The sequence below is a fragment of the Eutrema salsugineum genome, unplaced genomic scaffold (genome assembly GCF_000478725.1).
Source record: "Eutrema salsugineum unplaced genomic scaffold, Eutsalg1_0 scaffold_1, whole genome shotgun sequence".
NCBI lineage: Eukaryota > Viridiplantae > Streptophyta > Magnoliopsida > Brassicales > Brassicaceae > Eutrema > Eutrema salsugineum.
In genome coordinates, this window is record NW_006256909.1 from 5,966,185 (window position 1) to 5,984,730 (window position 18,546).

The 18,546-nt window shown below is 35.6% G+C and overlaps 4 protein-coding genes and 1 pseudogene across 5 annotated transcripts; 1 reads left to right on the forward strand and 4 right to left on the reverse strand.

Annotated features, from left to right (window-relative positions):
- Positions 1–774: 774 nt before the first annotated feature.
- Positions 775–1,782, reverse strand: LOC112081883. Its single transcript, XM_024148731.1, has one exon. The coding sequence runs from the start codon at positions 1,780–1,782 to the stop codon at positions 775–777; it is 1,008 nt and encodes a 335-aa protein (XP_024004499.1).
- A 1,751-nt stretch (positions 1,783–3,533) lies between these two features.
- LOC18029428 (protein At-4/1) lies at positions 3,534–5,453 on the forward strand. 2 transcript variants are annotated; one of them, XM_024149943.1, is made up of 9 exons: positions 3,534–3,598; positions 3,979–4,084; positions 4,182–4,237; positions 4,376–4,453; positions 4,614–4,687; positions 4,774–4,907; positions 4,988–5,083; positions 5,290–5,348; positions 5,427–5,453. In XM_024149943.1, the coding sequence occupies exons 1-9, from the start codon at positions 3,536–3,538 to the stop codon at positions 5,451–5,453; spliced, it is 693 nt and encodes a 230-aa protein (XP_024005711.1). In that variant the 5' UTR covers positions 3,534–3,535. The 2 variants fall into 2 exon arrangements, with proteins under 2 accessions (XP_024005711.1, XP_006413240.1); XM_006413177.2 differs by having other exon boundaries at positions 5,290–5,448.
- A 561-nt stretch (positions 5,454–6,014) lies between these two features.
- On the reverse strand, positions 6,015–7,170 carry LOC18029429 (annotated as a pseudogene).
- A 1,977-nt stretch (positions 7,171–9,147) lies between these two features.
- On the reverse strand, positions 9,148–10,423 carry LOC18029430 (peroxidase 44). Its single transcript, XM_006413179.2, has 3 exons — positions 10,130–10,423; positions 9,581–10,017; positions 9,148–9,448 (listed from the first exon to the last, which is right to left on the reverse strand). The coding sequence occupies exons 1-3, from the start codon at positions 10,421–10,423 to the stop codon at positions 9,148–9,150; spliced, it is 1,032 nt and encodes a 343-aa protein (XP_006413242.2).
- Positions 10,424–11,407: 984 nt separating this feature from the next.
- On the reverse strand, positions 11,408–14,219 carry LOC18029431 (RNA-binding KH domain-containing protein PEPPER). Its single transcript, XM_006413180.2, has 6 exons — positions 13,828–14,219; positions 13,167–13,419; positions 12,806–12,954; positions 12,452–12,709; positions 12,091–12,282; positions 11,408–11,961 (listed from the first exon to the last, which is right to left on the reverse strand). Exons 1-6 carry the CDS (start codon positions 14,176–14,178, stop codon positions 11,686–11,688), a joined length of 1,479 nt encoding a protein of 492 aa, XP_006413243.1. The 5' UTR covers positions 14,179–14,219; the 3' UTR covers positions 11,408–11,685.
- Between the last annotated feature and the right edge of the window lie 4,327 nt (positions 14,220–18,546).

Genomic DNA, 18,546 nt, shown 5'->3' on the forward strand with positions numbered 1-18,546 from the left:
TAGTTTTAAATTTCGCTTTTGCTGAGTAATTGTGGTTAACGCATCCACAAAAAGATATTGCCGACACTCTACATGATTCAGCAGTGTAAAAACAATTGACAAATTTTGATATTTAAAGTCTAATAAACGTGTATAGATGAAAATCTCAAGTATCGTTATCGTGTTACACATAAGTTCAAATTCTGAAATGTGCTTAGATGAAAAAAAATTCTATTTATTTGTATGTCAAACTTGAAATCTTAAGTAATATTAGTATATTGGAAAGAAAACAGAGAATAACCAGTATGTTTACTACAAGATTGGAGTCTTAGAGATACGGGACCGACCAAAGTTCCTCATGGTCTTGCATAATATCATTTTTAAGTGTCCCTTAACATACATATAACCACAAAGCTATGTTCACAGATTTGTTCACAAATGGAATAAAACAGCAATGAGGCATGTGCATGAGACGATACATGTACCAAAAATCCCTCGATTCTGTATTATTGTTGAAATCCAGTTGATTTTATCGGATTCTTTGTGTAATCGATACAATATTTCAGTTTTACCTCAAATAAGACTAAAATAATTTTAAATGATCAACAATGGTGATGAAATGGAAGAAACAAAGTCCATTTTATTCATATATAAATATAACATGAAACAAACAAAGGATACATAATAAAACTGATGAAAGAAAAATACATTCTTTTAGTTTTTGTTTTTTTAAAGCTATAGATATTCGAAATGGATGCTTCTTCAGCAATTACATGATGTTGAAGAGTTTCAGAATCACTTATTTCCCCTCTGTTGCGACAGCTTCTCTTCTGCAACTTTGGCCTCTGGACTGATCTGAGGAGAAAAACCATGGACTGTTTGAAAATTTGGGTTACGATAACTTTTTTTAGTTCTTGCACAAAGTCCTCTGTTTGTTCCCTCATTAGTCTCATTTCTACCACGAGCTGACTCCATACGTGCGGCCAATATTTGTGAAGTACCAAATAATTGTTTGCACATCGGACATGTATTAGAACCGTAATTTTCATTTGGCAAGCCACGTGCCCGCCCCGCGTTTCCATCATCTTCCTTGTAATCAGCAAAACCAGGGAACTCAGTAGAGTTACGGAATTTCTTCACCGGCCGACCAACTTCGTGAACATATTGCTCATGACGACGATGGTTTGGCGACAAGTCACGTAGGTCTAAATTCTGAAGACCTGTAGGGACTTGTTCTGAAACTATGAAATCGATAGGTTCAGGGTAAATTGGTAAGCACTCTTTACCACAAACATGTGTGATATGTGAATGGGAAAATCTAGGATTCGATATGGTTGGTTGGGATTGGGAAGTCATGACACGCTCGACACGTTCATTACCATTCTGGACAGTGACCATATGATTGGTCGGAACAACAGTAGCATGATACCTTTTTGTGAAAGTTCTTTTGGTGAAACGGGTTTGAGTTTGAGTGATCAAAACCGGAGAAAACTGAGAGTGAACAAAACCTGAGATTAGAGGCATGCAAGGCGTTCCCACAGCAGGAACCATGTTGCTTCGCATCGGGTAAGCCACACGTGGATTGTTGGCTCTCAAGGAAGGTGAAGAGACTTGGGAATCATGATAGGAAGAAGTAAAAGATGGAGATGGAGAAACCATATTGGGACGGCTTGTGTTTACAGAAGGAACGAACGTTGTTCGAACCGTTTGAGACTCATTTGGGTTCATTTGGATGGGAACAAAACCACCATAGTTCATGGTATAGTCACCATAAGGATTGAACTCATTTGTGAGTGAAGACATCTTGAAAATGAGGTTGAGAGTGTGTTTTACACCTCTTGCATATCTACTTATTTATATTAGTTTTCAAAGGCTAGTTTGGAAAACTTGGAGAAAGGAGAAATTATTTTAGACACACATAGGAGTCACATTTTTCATGGTGATTTGTTAGTCATTTCGGTCAGAAATTTCTATGTACCGGTTCAAAATTTTCATTTTCCTTTTTCTTTTGCTTAAATGGCTTAGCTGTAGTTTGTAGATAATCATTTATTGTGTTAATTACTCTTTAATTTCTATTTAAAGTGCACACCTCATAAAAGTTGTAAGAAAATCTTTCTACGTTATCGTTATCTTTTATAATCGTTTTATCGTTTTCTTATTGGTTAACATATTATCCATTGCAAGCTTATTGTTTTCAAAATTTGTCTTTTGTATTAAAACACGTTTTGTAGGTATTTAGACTTTTTAAAATCGAGAATACAATCTATAAAACAAAATTTGGAGGTGAATCAAAATATTCAATATGATATTTTTTCTAAGTGTTTTTTATAAGAAAATAAAGAACGTAAAACAAATCATTAAACGAAATGACAAAGCGATTACATTTTGTATTCCTACGATGCCCGTTGGATTAACATCAGTATTCAGTACTGAACTGAGGAAAAGCAACTAAAGTGGTACCCTTGTTACACAAAAAGACCCTTTGTTACACAAAAAAAAAGAAAAAAAAGAAACTAAAGTAGGCTAGATAATAGCACAACACGAGCCACACGATGAAATTCACGGCCCAAAATTCACGGCACTTTTACCAAAGGCCCATCAAATTTGAAATCCCTAACGATTTTTTTCTCCTTTTCTAATAATCTTCCTCGCTTTAGGCAATCGAAAACAAAAACTCAGAAATCTAAAATCATGGCGGCAACTAGCGAAGAGCAGATGAATCTGCTTCTCTCTAATTTGGAGAAGGAGAAATTATTTTAGACACACGTAAGAATCACATTTTTCATGGTGACTTGTTAGTTATTTCAGTCAAAAATTTCTATGTACCAGTCCAAAATTTTCATTTTCTTTTTTTTTTTGCTTAAATGGTTTAACCGTAATTTGTAGAGAATCATTTATTGTGTTAATTATTCTTTAATTTCCATATAAAGTGTACACCTCATAAAAATTGTAAAAAAATCTTTCTAATCGTTTATCGTTATCTTCGTAATCGTTATCGTTATCTTTGTAATCGTTTTATCGTTTTTTTATTGGTTAACATATTATCCATTGCAAGTTTATTGTTTTCAAATTTTGTCTTCGTATTAAAATATGTTTTGTAGATATTTAGACTTTTAAAAATCAGGAATACAATCTATAAAACAAAATTCAGAGGTGAATCAAAATATTCAATGATATATTTTTTTAGTGCTTTATATGAAAAAAGAAAGAAAAGTAAAACAAATCAGTAAACGAAAAGACAAAAGATTACAATTTGTATTCCTACGATGTCCGTTGGATTAGCATCAGTATTCATGAATTGAGCAAAAGAAACTAAAGTGATACCCTTGTTACACAAAAAAACCCTTTGTTACACACAAAAAAAAAGAAAAAAAAAAGAAAAAGAAACTAAAGTGGGCTAGATAATAGCACATCACGAACCACACGATGAATCGACGGCCCAACTTTTACTAAAGGCCCATCAAATTTGAAATCCCTAAACGATTTTTTTTCTCCTTTTCTAATAATCTCCCTCGCCTTTTAGGCAATCGAAAACAAAAACTCGAAATCTAAAATCATGGCGGCAACGAGCGAAGAGCAGATGAATCTGCTTCTCTCTGGTTTCGACCAGATCTACGAGGTGGTTTTCGCGATACTCTGCTCCGATCTCTTACTTTTCGCTTTATGCTTGCAGTATTCTGTTTTGTTTCTCGATAGAGTGAAAGGAAAAATCAAATTAGTGTCGATGGGAAACGACTGAATCCGATTATGATTATCTTCATCTGTAATTGAATCGATTCTATCTCTTTTATTTACTGAACAGATTGAAAGAGAAATCTGGAGATTACGATCTGCTATTTAGTTATTTTTGGAAATTTCGAGTGTAGAACGAGAGAGATTTCTGAAAATTTTGGGTTATATTGATTGCTCATAAGTTTATGAAGCTACTGCTAATCTCAGTGCTTATATTAGCTCGTTTTTTTTTTCTCTGAAGATACTTTAACAGAAAAATTTCCTCAGGATTTTAAATGCGGGATGAATGAGATCAATGTTTTCAGATCAAAGAGCAATGTCGAAACCAGCAAGAGAGAGGCTCTTGAGATTAGTAATAAGAGTCTAAAAGAAGGTTTGGTTGATGTTGTTCTGCTTGCATTCTTTATATTGTTTAGTCTAAGTTGCTTTTGAGGAATCGAACTTGTTTAACTCGAATGAGGAACCTGCAGAAAATGAAAGGCTGAAGAAACTACACACGGAATCTCTAAACAATTTTGTCGATCAGGTCTTTTCCGCTTGAATCCTGAAATTTTAGTTTTTACTTTTGTGAACAGACCAATTGAAAAGAGAATACACGTAAGACGGATCTTTGGTTCTTGTGCCTTATATCTGAAACCGTTTCTTTTGTTGGCGATATATACAGCTTGAGCATCGAACCAAGTGCCACGGCTTGAAAGAAGAACTGAAGAGAGTGAATGATGAAAACAAAAGTAAAGAACATGTGAGACTCCATACATGTCAACTCTTTGTCAGATGAATTTTTTTTTTTTGTGTGTTTTGAAGCTGAAGATAATGCTTGGATTGTTCATAGCTATGAATTTGTATTCACTCATAGACATATAGGCACCAGTCTCTTCTGATATATCTGCAAGCTGTGGCAGGAACATAGGAAGGCTTTGGATTCCCTCAGGCAGAAGCATGTAACAAAGATTGAAGAGCTAGAGAATAAAATCAGGTATAAGCCCATTCACAACTATCATTTTACCTGAAATGTATGATGTATCTGATCTTTGTTGTAACTACCGCAACTTTCACCTACAGAAACCTTTTAGTTGAAAAAGCAACAAACGAAATGGTAATCGATAGGCTTCGCCAAGACTTGTCAGCTAACAAATCGCATATTCAAGCAATGTCGAAGAAGCTGGACAGAGTATTTTCTGAAGTGGAATCCAAGTGTAAGACTCGACACCTGTTCTCCAAATTGCTTAAGTTCATTACGGCTTACATATGGCTTTCTAATGTAATCATTTGATAGATGAACTCGAGATTCAGGATCTAAAGGACTGCCTTCTAATGGAACAAGAAGAGAAAAATGATATCAGTAACCAACTTCAGAGTCTGAAGAAGGAATGTAAGAATCTTCATCTTCTTCTCTAACTCGCTTTTGGAAAATGTTTGCCTATTATAAGGGTCACTGTCAATTCTGTCCATGGGGAAAACACAATTTCTTTAGACGATATTGTTTGGTTTCAGGTTTCATTAGCAAGACTAAGACTTCACCTAACTTCTAAGTCAGAGTAGCAACACTAATTACAGGTCCCTGTATATTCTTTGCAGTGCTTATAAGTAGAACGACAATAGCCGAGAAGCAGAGGGATACAACTTCATATCGACAGGTTGAGACATTGAAGCAGAAGCTAATGAAACTGAGAAAAGAGAATGAGATCCTTAAACGAAAGCTATCTTCTTCATAGATTAGCCTGGAACCAGGCTTTGCTTGACCTTCTACTTACCGCTCCGTCACTTAACGAGTAAGTTCCATTACACCAAACCATATTTTTTTTCAGGTCATTTTATAGATGATGATACAGTTGAAAACATGCACCAAAACCTATAGGACTCGTCTTAAACACACATAAAATATGAAATTAAAAAGGAACCCTGCATAAACTGCTGGTAGAAATATCGAAAAGACAAAGTTCTTGAAGACTCTGCAGTTTCTCCTGATCTCTGCAGTCTTCAACAACGGACGTTGATTTGGTTTCGATTATTCATTAAACATTGTTATGCAAAACGTGAAACTCACGCGTTCTTTCTTCTCCTCTCTTTTATTCATTACTAGTCCTACATGGATCGGTGGATGATAGATTTAACACAAGAGTAATAACAAGAAGTCAATTACAAAGATATAACATAGTCCATGCAACACGCGAATCAATTTCAGGGATATACATAAAATGATACGGCAAAAACAACACTTTCCGCTTGGTTATTTGTAAGAACTACAAAGAAATGGGAAAACAAACAAAAAAAATTGAAATAACGGTAAGGAGAGTGTAGAATCAACGTCCGTTGTTGAAGACTCTGCAGTTTCTCCTGATCTCTCCAGAACGTCCAGTAAGAACCTTAATGGTACCCATTTTCACCATTGCTTGAGCAAATCTCTGTCTAAAGAGTGCATTGCTTGATGCAAATCTCGACACAATTCCACGTGTTGGTCCATGGAGACCCATGTTCTGATCAATTCTTAGGATTCCTCTTTGTCTTTGGATCTCTCCATAGATTGCGTTATCCACGGTGAATGAGGTCCTTTGATCCAAGAACACGGATGGGTCATTTGGAGCGCGACACGTGTTCCTCAACCTTAAAGATACGTATTATTGGGTCAGATACAATTTTTGATGTTTCATTTGATAAACTATATTCTCAAATGAACCAAGAATTTTGATGCTATGTATCAAAATACGTACCTAGCATTCAATGTGCGGTCCATTGCAGGGTCGTTAAGCCTATCCTGGAAAAGACTGCAATGCGCAACACCGACACTGTGGCCACCACCAATAAGTGTAACCATATCGTTCACATTCATGCCTTGATCTGCAAATGCTCGGATAGATGCATCCACCGGAATTGTTGGTCCGGGCAAGTTCACATCATTGGGGTTTGACCTTAATCCATCACGCCTTCCTGTTGGTACTAAGAAGCTTGGACCACCAGCTAATTTGATCGAGTCTCTGGTGGCTAGAGTTACAATGTCTGCGCATGAGACAATTCCGGGACAGGCAGCCTCAAGGAGTCACTTTGCCTCATCAATGATCTCGTAGCCTCTCACGCTTGCATTTGGTCCGGTGCTTTTCTCGGATGGTCTTCCGGGTCTTGGGTCGATCAAGAGGGAAGCATCACAACCCTACACAACCATTCAACACAATTGCTTGATCAGTGTTATGTCTAGATATTAATTAGCAAGTCCATGATATATACACACACTGACACAAGGAGAAGCTTACGAACCGTGACAAAGCAATCATGAAACTGCATGCGAAGCAATGCTGCAGTAATTGAAGGGTCACGGCGGAAATGGCTGGCAACGACATTAGAAATGATTGATCCGGCGCGGTGGCATGACTGGCCGTAGAAACCAAACCGGAGTTGTGCAAAAGCAGAGGGAACATATAAACAGAAAAGGAAGAACAAAGCAGTGATTGCCTTCATTTCGTGTGATGAAAGGAGCTCTTCCTTGCCTCTCCTTTGAAAACTTAGAAACACTATTCAATTTCTAAGTTTTAGTGATGAAATTGTTAGTGTCCGGAAAATGCATATTTATATATGTAACTTTGGGAACAAGACATTGGCAAAGAGAATGTTTCATTTTAGAAGACGTGCATAGGGTAAAGGTGGATTCAATTGATGGTTCAAAAGGGTATACATTATTATGTAGTAGTTGTGCTTTAAGATAAGTTTTTATTTCCTAAAATGCTATAGATCGTCCTCAACACGTCAAAAGATTCATTATGGGCAACTTCGAATACATTTTGAACAATTTGCGTTCAACACTGTCGATTTTGAAAGGGTACTTATCATTTCTATTTCGAGAGGTGGATTTTTATTCAATGCTGATTCTGTATGATCCCATTCAAATAAGTTATAAAAAGAAAGAAGACTTCCTCCAATGACTGGTTCTTTCTTGCTGTACAACGTAGAAGGATAAAAAAAAAAACGACGATTTGAAGAAATAGAAAAAAAAAGAGGGAATAATTTTTGATGAATTAATAATTAATCTGCTTCAGGCCGACGAATTAAAATTTATCTAGAGCGTCCAGATTCACTCAGTCAAGAAACTCCTTTATTTTCGTCTTCTTTGCACGACCGAGGCAGTTTTATATATAGAGGCTTTCGATTGTACACTTGCTCAAGACACTCCACCAAAAAACAAATCCGAGTCAAATTATGTTTCGTCCAAAGGATCAAGATTCAACCCAGTTAATTTGTTCTGGATCCAACCTGGTTCAGATGAGTTTGTACTTAGTATATTACCTTAATTAATGTTAGCCTTTACAAATCCAACGTTTGAATTAGCTAATCTCTTTTCGGATATTTATGAACTCAATTTGTTAGAACTCAAAGAAGATTTGATGTTCACTCTTTCTATTTAGAGAGGATTTCTTCGTTTTTACGTTTGATTGCTATGTGTGCTAGTAGTCTACTACTTGAGTCTTAGGGTAGACCAATGATTACCATGATTTGGTGATTGATTGTTGATGCTTCATGCTTGGGTATATCCTTCATTTAGTGTATATATGCTTATATGCTAAGAATTTTGATCATTCTGTTCTAGACAATAAGGTAGCTTTTGCAAGTGCAGCATAATTTGTTTAATGAAACCCATCAAGTAAAACTAAACGAATAGTTTTGGCTTAACAACTAAGAGTATGTTCAAAAGAATTATAAGTTTCTTGGACTTGATTGCTAATTACTTACTAATCATTTACAAATGAGAGTTTAGTAAAAGAGATCTAAGCCTTAAGAGAAGATTAGTCTGAAATTACTGATACATACTTTAGAATTATCCATTTCAATTGTTTCGTTGCCTATGCTTATGCATTGAAGAGTCATTCGGATTTTAAAATTAGGTTACATGCTTGCATTACATTACAATTATTATATTTATACTATTGCCAATTATCCTGTTGATACTACAAAAAAAAATTATCAGAAAATAGATGTTTTGTTTATGTCTTATTACATCATCATTTTTTTTTATCTAATCCTATTAAAATGGTAATTATCAACTTCAACTATATGCATGCAGCATGCACACACTACAAGAAAACATACAATTTGCAAGGGAATTTTGCGACATTTTGAATTTCGTTGCAAAATCATTGTGATTTGCGAGGAATTTGCTACGAAATCAGCCATTGTAAAGCGTATGTTTTAGTGTACACGCGATTATGAGGAACAGTGTTACAAACAACTCCACGACGCAATAATTAAATCACATAAAAATGCTCACAGTAGAAATAACAAGAGAAATAACAAAGAATTTATAAAATGCAATTACATATCAATTTTAAAAGAAAGAATAAGATATGACAGTAAAAAAACATACTTTCGGTTGATTATTTAAAAGCGTAAAAATGGGGAAAAACAAAGAAAGAGTTAAAAAATAATAATAATAATAGTGAGAGTGTAGAATCAACGTCCGTTGTTGAAGACTCTGCAGTTCCTCCTGATCTCTCCGGATCGTCCAGTAAGAACCTTAATGGTACCCATTTTCACCATTGCTTGAGCAAATCTCTGTCTAAAGAGCACATTGCTTGATGCAAAACTCGACACAATTCCACGTGTTGATCTATCGAGACCCATGTTTTGATCAATCCTCAGGATTCCTCTCTGTCTTCTGATCTCTCCGTAGATTGCGTTATCCACAATGAATGGAGTCCTTTGGTCCAAGAACACAGATGGGTCATTTGGAGCGCGACATGTGTTCCTCAACCTTAAAGAGATGTATTAATGGGTCAGAACTCAGAAATATAAGTATTAGTATTGTCTATAATGCATGTTATTGACAATTTTTTTTTATTTTTCTTAAAATGAACCTAGCTAAGCTAGCCATATAAATACGTACCTAGCATTCAATGTGCGTTCCATTGCAGGGTCGTTAAGCCTATCCCGGAAGAGACTGCAATGGGCAACACCGACGCTGTGGCCACCACCAATAAGTGTAACCATGTCGTTCGTGTTCATGCCTTGAGCTGCAAATAAATTGATGGATGCAGCCACGGGAATTGTTGGTCCGGGCAAGTTCACATCATTGGGGCTTGACCTTAATCCATCACGTCTTCCTGTTGGTACTGAGAACCTTGGACCACCAGCTAATGCGACAGAGTCTCTGGTGGCTAGAGTAACAATGTCTGAGCATGAGACAGTTCGGGGACAAGCAGCCTCGAGCAGTCTCTTTGCCTCATCAATGATCTCGTAGCCTCTCACACTTGCATTTGGTCCGGTGCTTTTCTCTGATGGCCTTCCGGGTCTTGGGTCGATCAAGAGGGAAGCATCACAACCCTACACAACCATTCAACACAATTTCTTGATCAATGTTATGTCTACATATTAGCAAGACCATGATATATATATATATATATATATATAGACACACATGGAGAAGCTTACGAACCCTGACAAAGCAATCATGAAACTGCATACGAAGCAATGCTGCGGTAATGCTACGGTCACGGCGGAAACGGTTGGCAACAACATTAGCAACAATAGACTCGGCGCGAGGGCATGAGCGTCCGTAGAACCCAAATCGGAGCTGCGCAAAAGAAGAGGGAACAAGGAAGCAGAAAAGGAAAAACAAAGCTGTGATTGACCTCATTTTGAATGATGAGCTCTTCTTTACTTTGCCGCTCCTGTGAATGGTACTGCTAAGTTTTTGGTGTTGATATATCCAAGTGCCCTTAAAATGCATATTTATATGTAAATTTGGAGACAAAGAGAATGTTTCATTTAGAAGACGTGCATAGGGTAAAGGTGGATATACATTGGCACAAGTGACTGGTTTCAAGGAATGTACATGGTGCATTATTGTGTTTTAATTATGTTTCATAAAAAAGTTGTTAGAGTTCGTCCTCCACACGTCCAAGATTCATTATGGCCAACTTGGAATATATTTTGAACAATTTGCGTTCAACACTCAGTCCATTCCTGAAAGAGTACTATTTCTATGTCGAGAGACGAGAAGTGGATTTAGTTTAAGTGCTAACTCATTAAAATATGCAAAATTGTTTTGTGATATACTTTTTTATTGGAACCGTTTGACCGTTTTGATTGAAACAAACTAAATATTATTTCATTTTTTTAGTCTACCCATCCCAACTTATCTAGAATTTAAATCTCTAAATCGAGAAAATTTATCAATAGAAATAGGTATTCAAAGTGTGTGAAAGAAACCCTTAAACGATTGAGAATATTATAGTAGATACAATATTAAAAGTATAAAATGATCAGTTTTTTTTGTCTGTGTGATCTTCTGGCAATGCTCTCAGATTACCATCATCATGTGAAGACGTATGACTGTATGAGAACACTTTCGTTACTTTTTATCAAATAAAACACCTTTGTTACTAACATTTTATTTGCATTCGAGCTGCCAAATCGCCAAAAGGTCCTCAAGTAATTGGATCCTTGATTAAATGATTACAATGATTAAAACTTTAGAGCATGATTAGTGTAAGAAAATTGGATGCTGATGAATTTAAAGATTGCGCACATCACATTTCTCGAGCCCGTTGGCTTTGTTGGCAAAAATAGTACTTCCGACCAAAAAAAGTTCACACGCTAGCTACACTATAGATAGCTTTCGAGGTAAAGAAAAAGCTCCAAAAATTGTTCGTAAAAAGTAAATTTCAAATCATTCTGCTTTCTGAAAATGATATCTCAAACAATCTGATACAAAAATCAAAATGAATAGGATTAAAAGAAAACCCATGAAAATGTTAATTGACAGTGACCACAGAACTGTCGTGTAACAAAGACTGTAAAACATATCCAGATTTTAAACGTAAAAAAAAAAAACAGGCACCTAAATTTACATTGCACACTCAACTTGCACTCAACTACACTGGCTCTATAGCACTTGTTCTTACCCTCTCTGTTATAAATGAGCCTTTCTCTAAACAGAAATTAATCTGGATATCAATTTTAATATCGTAAAGAGTACAAAGCAAACTATCAAAGATTATAACTGCTGTAGCCACCAACATCAGAAGCTGGTCTATATTCCGTACTATAAGTTTGCCCAGCCAGCGATGGCGTGTAGGTAGAAGGACCCGCAAGCTGAGAGTATGCAGTTGGCCTGTACTGCACCGTCTCTGTGCCCATGTAGCTACTCGAGAGCGGCTCTTGACGATTGCTCAGCTGAGGAGGATATGCAGGTACATAGCCAGTGTCGAGCCTAGCATATCCCCCTGAAACTGAAACTGGTTCCTTGTGATTGCTGATGAACTCCTACATGCAGGTAAGCGATTAATAGCGGTTTAATGGCGAGGAACAAAGCAGACTATGTAAAGGAAGTACAATCTGAGTATTTTTATGATGCTATTTCACACAAAGAATACATATGAATTGCGTTCTTACTTGAATTAGTTGCTGAGCAGTTTGTACTTGAGAAGTTGTGCCTTTAATTTCCACTGTGATTTCATCAGGATGTGGACTCTCTTGGATGGTTATTGTAGCTGCGCTTCTTCTACGGATGTACGCTATATTAGCTCCTTCTAAACCAATAATATCTTCCGCATAGGAGAATGGTATTTGCATCGTTTGAGATACCTAGTAAGAAAGCCCATCCATAGAAAAGTCTTTACTAGTTCTGAGGCATAAACTTAGACGTGATAAAGATCAAAACCTCCACTAGAAGACTATTTATAACAAGAAAGTAAGAACAGTGATAGCGGTAAACATTTTTTGAGGAAATGATGCTGTATCTATAGAAATCTACCTGTGTAACGAAAGCAGCAGAAACCCGAGCAAGACTTGGAGAGTGTCTGGCGGACAGTAAAGGATCCTGACTGTAGATAGAAGCTCCTGAAGGCTGAACACGTGACTCCACCCGAGAATCGCGCTCCATAAACAGAGGTTCCCTCCGTGCTAAGAGGGAGAAATCAGACTCGATTACGTTTGATGAAATAGTATGGAGAGATGACTTGTTGTCAACTGAAGGTTCTTCTTGGCGAACTTGAGAGACTCTAGCTAGATACTAAAGATTCAAAATAAAATGATTAGATAATTCAGAAAGAAAGAAAAAAAGAGAGAGAAACGCAAGGAAGTAGTAGTTTCAGACAAACAAGCTTACTAGCTTCTCGAAGAGAGGAACCACTGTATGGTCGACTAGAAATTTCCTTAGGTGTCCAACAATCGCTTCTAAGGCTTTTACTATCTTTAAAGCTTCCCCCTGCAGATCCACTATCCTCTCATCTTGCGCTGCATAAAACGGTGTTTCCTCTGGCAACAAAAAGTACAGTTTACATATTATTATCATGCAGGCTCCCATGAAACTATATAGCATACATTTATAAAAAAATAAGGAAGCTGGCAACAGAGGCACACTTTTTTAAAAGGATGACAGAAATGAATTGAAGAAGAACTAACTGAACTCTACAAAGACGAAAAAAGAGATTCATTTGATGAGATTTCAAAATACAGATTGACTATACCTTCTGACAATATGCGAACTGATGCACCAGAGTTCTCTACTATTGATTTGATTAAAGATCCTTGTTTTCCGATTAAATTTATGGCCTGCGTGGATGCAACTAATAAACGCACTGAAGAGAAGGCACTTCCAGCGTTTTGAACATCATCATCATCATTATCGGGCAATCCTGAAACTCGTCTGAACACCCTTACGACTGCATCCATTGCAGGGGACATGTAGGCCTCTGGTTCTTCCTTTCCAGATATTAGCACCTAAACATACCATTTTAGTTGAAGAGCAAGAAATGACTTAGTGGACACTTGACACTACAATAGTAAACAGAAAGCAATGAAAATGCAAGCTTGTTCCTCCCAATTCACCACAAAAACGGGAAACCTAAACACTAGGCTGAAATATTACAGTTTTCCGGGGAAAAAGGCATCACAGGAGCTAAATGTTAAAGACCCAAATTCGACCCGAATCAATGATCACATTCCAGGAATCTTAACACCAACGATTAGGAAACCTGATACTCTCCAATTATGTACAACGAAGTTGTAATCAATAAAAAGAAACCCTAGGAACGGAAGAACAGAAAAATTCCCAATTCCAATAGCTTTGCACACAGTAAAGCACGTAGAAAGTCACAAGACAATAAACGAAGGGGGAGAGATACTAACGACGCGATCGGGAGTCGTAGCGGGACCATCAATGACTTTGATGCGAGCACGAGTCTCCTCGCACATCTTCTTGATGAAATCTCCTTTCCTTCCAATAATAGCTCCGACCTTAGTTACCGGAACGATCATACGAAACACGCAATCCCCAGGCCAACCAGGCCACCTCTCCGCCGCGGAATCGTTCGTGTCGGGGGCAGTCTCAGCAGCTAAGCTATCCGGCTGATTCAATTCAGGTGAAGCGCCAGAGTTTCCGTCAAGCAATGCGGTGGCGCTGGTTCCCGACGGTATGAGATTTTCGTTCTCAGGGTAGTTTATTGTTCCGTTCTCCACGGAATCTGCGACGGCGGCCATTAGAACCGGCAAAGAAAAAAAAAAGATAGAAGACGAAAGAGAGAGAGAAGCGATTTAACCTCTCTGGTTGGTTGGTTATAGGAATCGGCGCTGTTAGACATACGATGTCGTTTCATTTTGGGCTTTTGGTTAATTATGTAGCTGAGACCCGTAATGATACACAGATTCACATTTTAACTTTTTAAAGTCCATCAGCTATATAATTGTGATACCAAAGAATATCGAACTCAACTAAATTATGATGTTTCAAGCTTTAACCCGATTCGGTTTTGTACTGGAAAAATGGGAGTAGTGGGCTTTTCCGAGTCTGAGTAACGTTGACTAGTAATTTTTTTTTAAATGTTGGTTTACCTTTTATACAAAGGCATCCTTTTCGTATGGCTCTGCCTCATGTGAGATAGTTGCACCGTTGATAGCCTTAAAACTTAAGTTTGATTGGGTAAAGTAATGGTTTTTAGATAATGTCTTTAAAGACACTATACAGGTGTACAAAACACAAGTGCATAACCAGCTTTTTTTTTGTTTAACGCAGGTTCTGTTTGCACCCCATGTTTCGATAAATCTTTGAAGATTTATGTATGTAAATAATATAATATATTGAACTATATATATATATTAATTGAGATGAAAATGCATTATTCATTTTACCGTAATCTAGCATGCCTTCTGGATTGTATGTTTTGGAAGATTTAGTTGATATATCTTGTCGTCATATGCAATATGCAATGGGGAAGAAAGGGACGTGACCTAGAAAATATCTGTTTGCCCAGAAGATGCTTATCTCTCTGCGAGTCTTTTTTGTATATTAGGTTTTTAACTTTTATAATCAAACCTTTTTTACTCTACGTTTCAAAATTTTGTTGAACTTAAGCTGGTCATACTTTTTTATGAACTTTAATTTAGTTTTAAATAAAAAATAAAATTTGTCCATAAACGGAACTTAGAACAAATGGATCATATAGCACTGAAACACGTTATAACCGGTTGAACTAGTTTGTAGATATTTCTTTTCATTAAAAAATCAAAATCAAAAATAGTCTTCCTTTCTGAAAATAGTCTTCTATTTTTTCCATCATACTTTTGTACATATTTTCGAAGTTCTTAACAATCATCACTTTCTAAATTTTGAATGCTTAATTATTTGAATGCTTTTTTTTTTCTTATTACTCGAGAACCTATTCTCCATTGCTTACTCTTACACACACTTATTATTTTTTGACGTCAGACTCACCAACTTTAAAATTCTATTTATCTTTTACTATATATTCCCATTGAGGCGTTACTTAAGTACTAGTTTTTTTTTTCATTTTTGGATTTCCAATGGGTTCGAAAATTTATAACAAGGAATGGAAAGCAAATTGAAAGAGCACTTGTGTTGCATGAGTTCCCATGCCGAAACAAATTTGGGAATTTAGGGCAACAAATATGTAATGTGTATATACGTGTGTGTGTGTGTAAGTGAAGAGAATTCACTTATATATACGTGTGTGTGTGTGTGTGTGTTCACGTTAATGGTCCCCTCTAAACACGTACATATGTAAGAGAAGAGAATTCACTTGTAGTTTGTACTTTGTAACCATTTGGGTCAATCTTGTACAGTGCCCTAACTGACTCTCAAGGGTCACTTGCTTAATATCATACTTCTGCATTTATCTACTAAAATTTCCAGTTACATGTTATTTTTCTGGTTAGTATTTAAAATTTTCTTACAAGTTTATAAAGCATCTTTTTATCGTCTTTCCAACAGCTATGAAAGGTCACATCTACCGTCAAATGAGAGAATAAAACCTAACAAATAATTTTCTTTTTTATCTAAAGGTAAACACATTAGATGATGTGAGAGAAGAGAACTCATCAGACATCAATAAGCTTCATGAAACAAACTGATAGAAGATCGGTTGAAAAGTCAAATACACTATCGATCCTTCTATTTCTATCGACCTAATTATGCTCCTACAACAAATCCGATCACTAGGTGACATTTGTGGCTACTCTTTCGAAAACCCTATTTAGTTTTTAGATTCAAGTATTTTTTTTTTAATTTAAGTATACGTAACTCATATATTTATTATCTTTCAGATTAAGAAAAAAAAATGGTATAAAAAAAAAAGAGAGGTCACATGTTGTCATATGAAAAGAAGTGTAATAACAAAAGAAGAATCCAAAAATAGAACGGGGATGGACTTTGGAGACAGTGGCAGAGTTGGCAGGAAGGTTTATCCTTTCTTTTCTAAGTTTCTCGTCCTATATATTCACTCCCATAAACTGAGCATATATATATATATATATTGTATTATATATATATTATCTTGGGTTTAAATAATTTGAAGAAAATATATACATGAAACTTACCGAATAATGGAATAGTTGTAAAATATACAAAGTAAGCCTTGAAATGCTAAATTGAAAAATGACATACGAATAGAAATGGTTTGAAATAATATATTTTTACTCGTAGTTGAAGGCTAAATAGAAAAAAGATCTATGAATACTTTTAGCCTAGATTGATTTTCCTATGTAAAGCTGGACATACTGATGCAATTTTGACTGTTAACCTATATTGGATATTCATCCACCAAATCACATCACATAATTCCACTTTTACAAAACATCCAATCGAATCATACACAATGTAATGAGGAACTACGTATCGTTTGAAACGACGTGTTTTTATTTATTTTTTGTTTTAGTGGTCGAATATGTGGCTCATGAGATAATCCGATGATCAGCGAGTGAAACTCCAATTTAATTTTCTAGCAGAATACATCAATATACATTACGGAAGTCCCAGATATTTCAAATTTTGGTAAAAAGCTAATGTAAATTAAACTTGTACAACTGCAAACATTATATTCGAATTTTCGGAGTAACCAGATTTGTTATGTAATCCCAAATTTTTTTTGTCCATCCTTGCTTATGATAGCTATCAGGGGCGGAGTACAATCTAGTATTTTCCTACTAAAGAGAAGGACCGATGGGAACATGATCTAATATATGACAAATAGTACTGGCACGAAGTATTTGAATTTATCACTGAAGATTAGACATATCTCTTAGATACCTTAGAAAAAAAAAAAAAACTGACCAGTACTGGTGGTAGTATATAATAACCTTTCTAAAGCTCGTATATTACCACACAAAAATAATCGAATTAATTATCTAAGAAAATCTAATGAGCCCATTGAACGTAATGAGGCAAACGTATCAGTGCCATCTGCCACACATATATACTGTATATACACTTCTGAATGATACCAAATGGGCCCAATCGTCTCTGGCTCACTCTCCACATTTTCATTTTAAATACCATGATATTAACATACGAGTTACTCAAAATTATAGTTAGACAAAATACAACTCTTGTTTTAGTGGTTGAGGGTTTAAGTCTAGAAGTTGGGTTTCTATGGATGTCTGACACTAAACTTATATTCACAGCCAATAAATCCAAATAAGAAACAACAGATGGTGATTTTATTTTCCTTGAAAACTTCTTAGTCGGATCCATATCTAAAATTCGGGTTTAGGAATTGTTTTGTATCTGAAAATTATGTTGAACATGAAATACTATAATTTAAACTTTTTTATCATTTATCTTACTTGTTTTTGCCATATTTTAAAACATTTCACATATCGATGCCAATTTGAAGTTTCGTACTCCCTACTTTTTCTTTGATCGAAGGTTAAAATATAAGCAGAAATAATGCCAAATAAAATACATTCAACAAGACAATAACCTATAAGTTGAAAAAGCTAAGAACTGGAAAGAAACAAGTAAAGAAACAAGAAAATAGGATGCTGAGCAATTGAAGAAAATTTTAGAATAGTTCTTTAGGACAAAGTAGTTAACGTCTTTCTCTTTTTTTTCAAAAAGATATTAGTGAACCCCTTAAGTTCATAACTACTTCGTTAGTAACTCTTTTGAACAGGGTTTAAAGGTATAATAAAAAAATGGTCAAAAGGTTTCCTAGTGTAAAGGAAACATACCGCGTCATTACAGAAATCTAACTCATGCAATGAGATCAAGCCACGTAAACAGATAAGGTGACCTGTTAGGTTTTTTACATACAAAGCCAGAATGTTTTACTTTTACAGATGGGTGGTTTATGATACTTTCAAACTTTAGAAAGAGTCCAAAACACTCCATCATCAATTAACGTTAACGTAGTTACTTGTCATCTGGAAACATTCGATAAGAAAATTAATCTAATTATCCATGCATATATATACTTTTAACTTGAGTACTTATAAAATGATATACTAGATTTACCTTTTTTTGAAAACATGAATCTGCAATATATTATTATTCAGAACTTTTGTTAACTTTTACGTTTTTTCAAAAAAATGAGTCAACTATATATATAGTTGCCG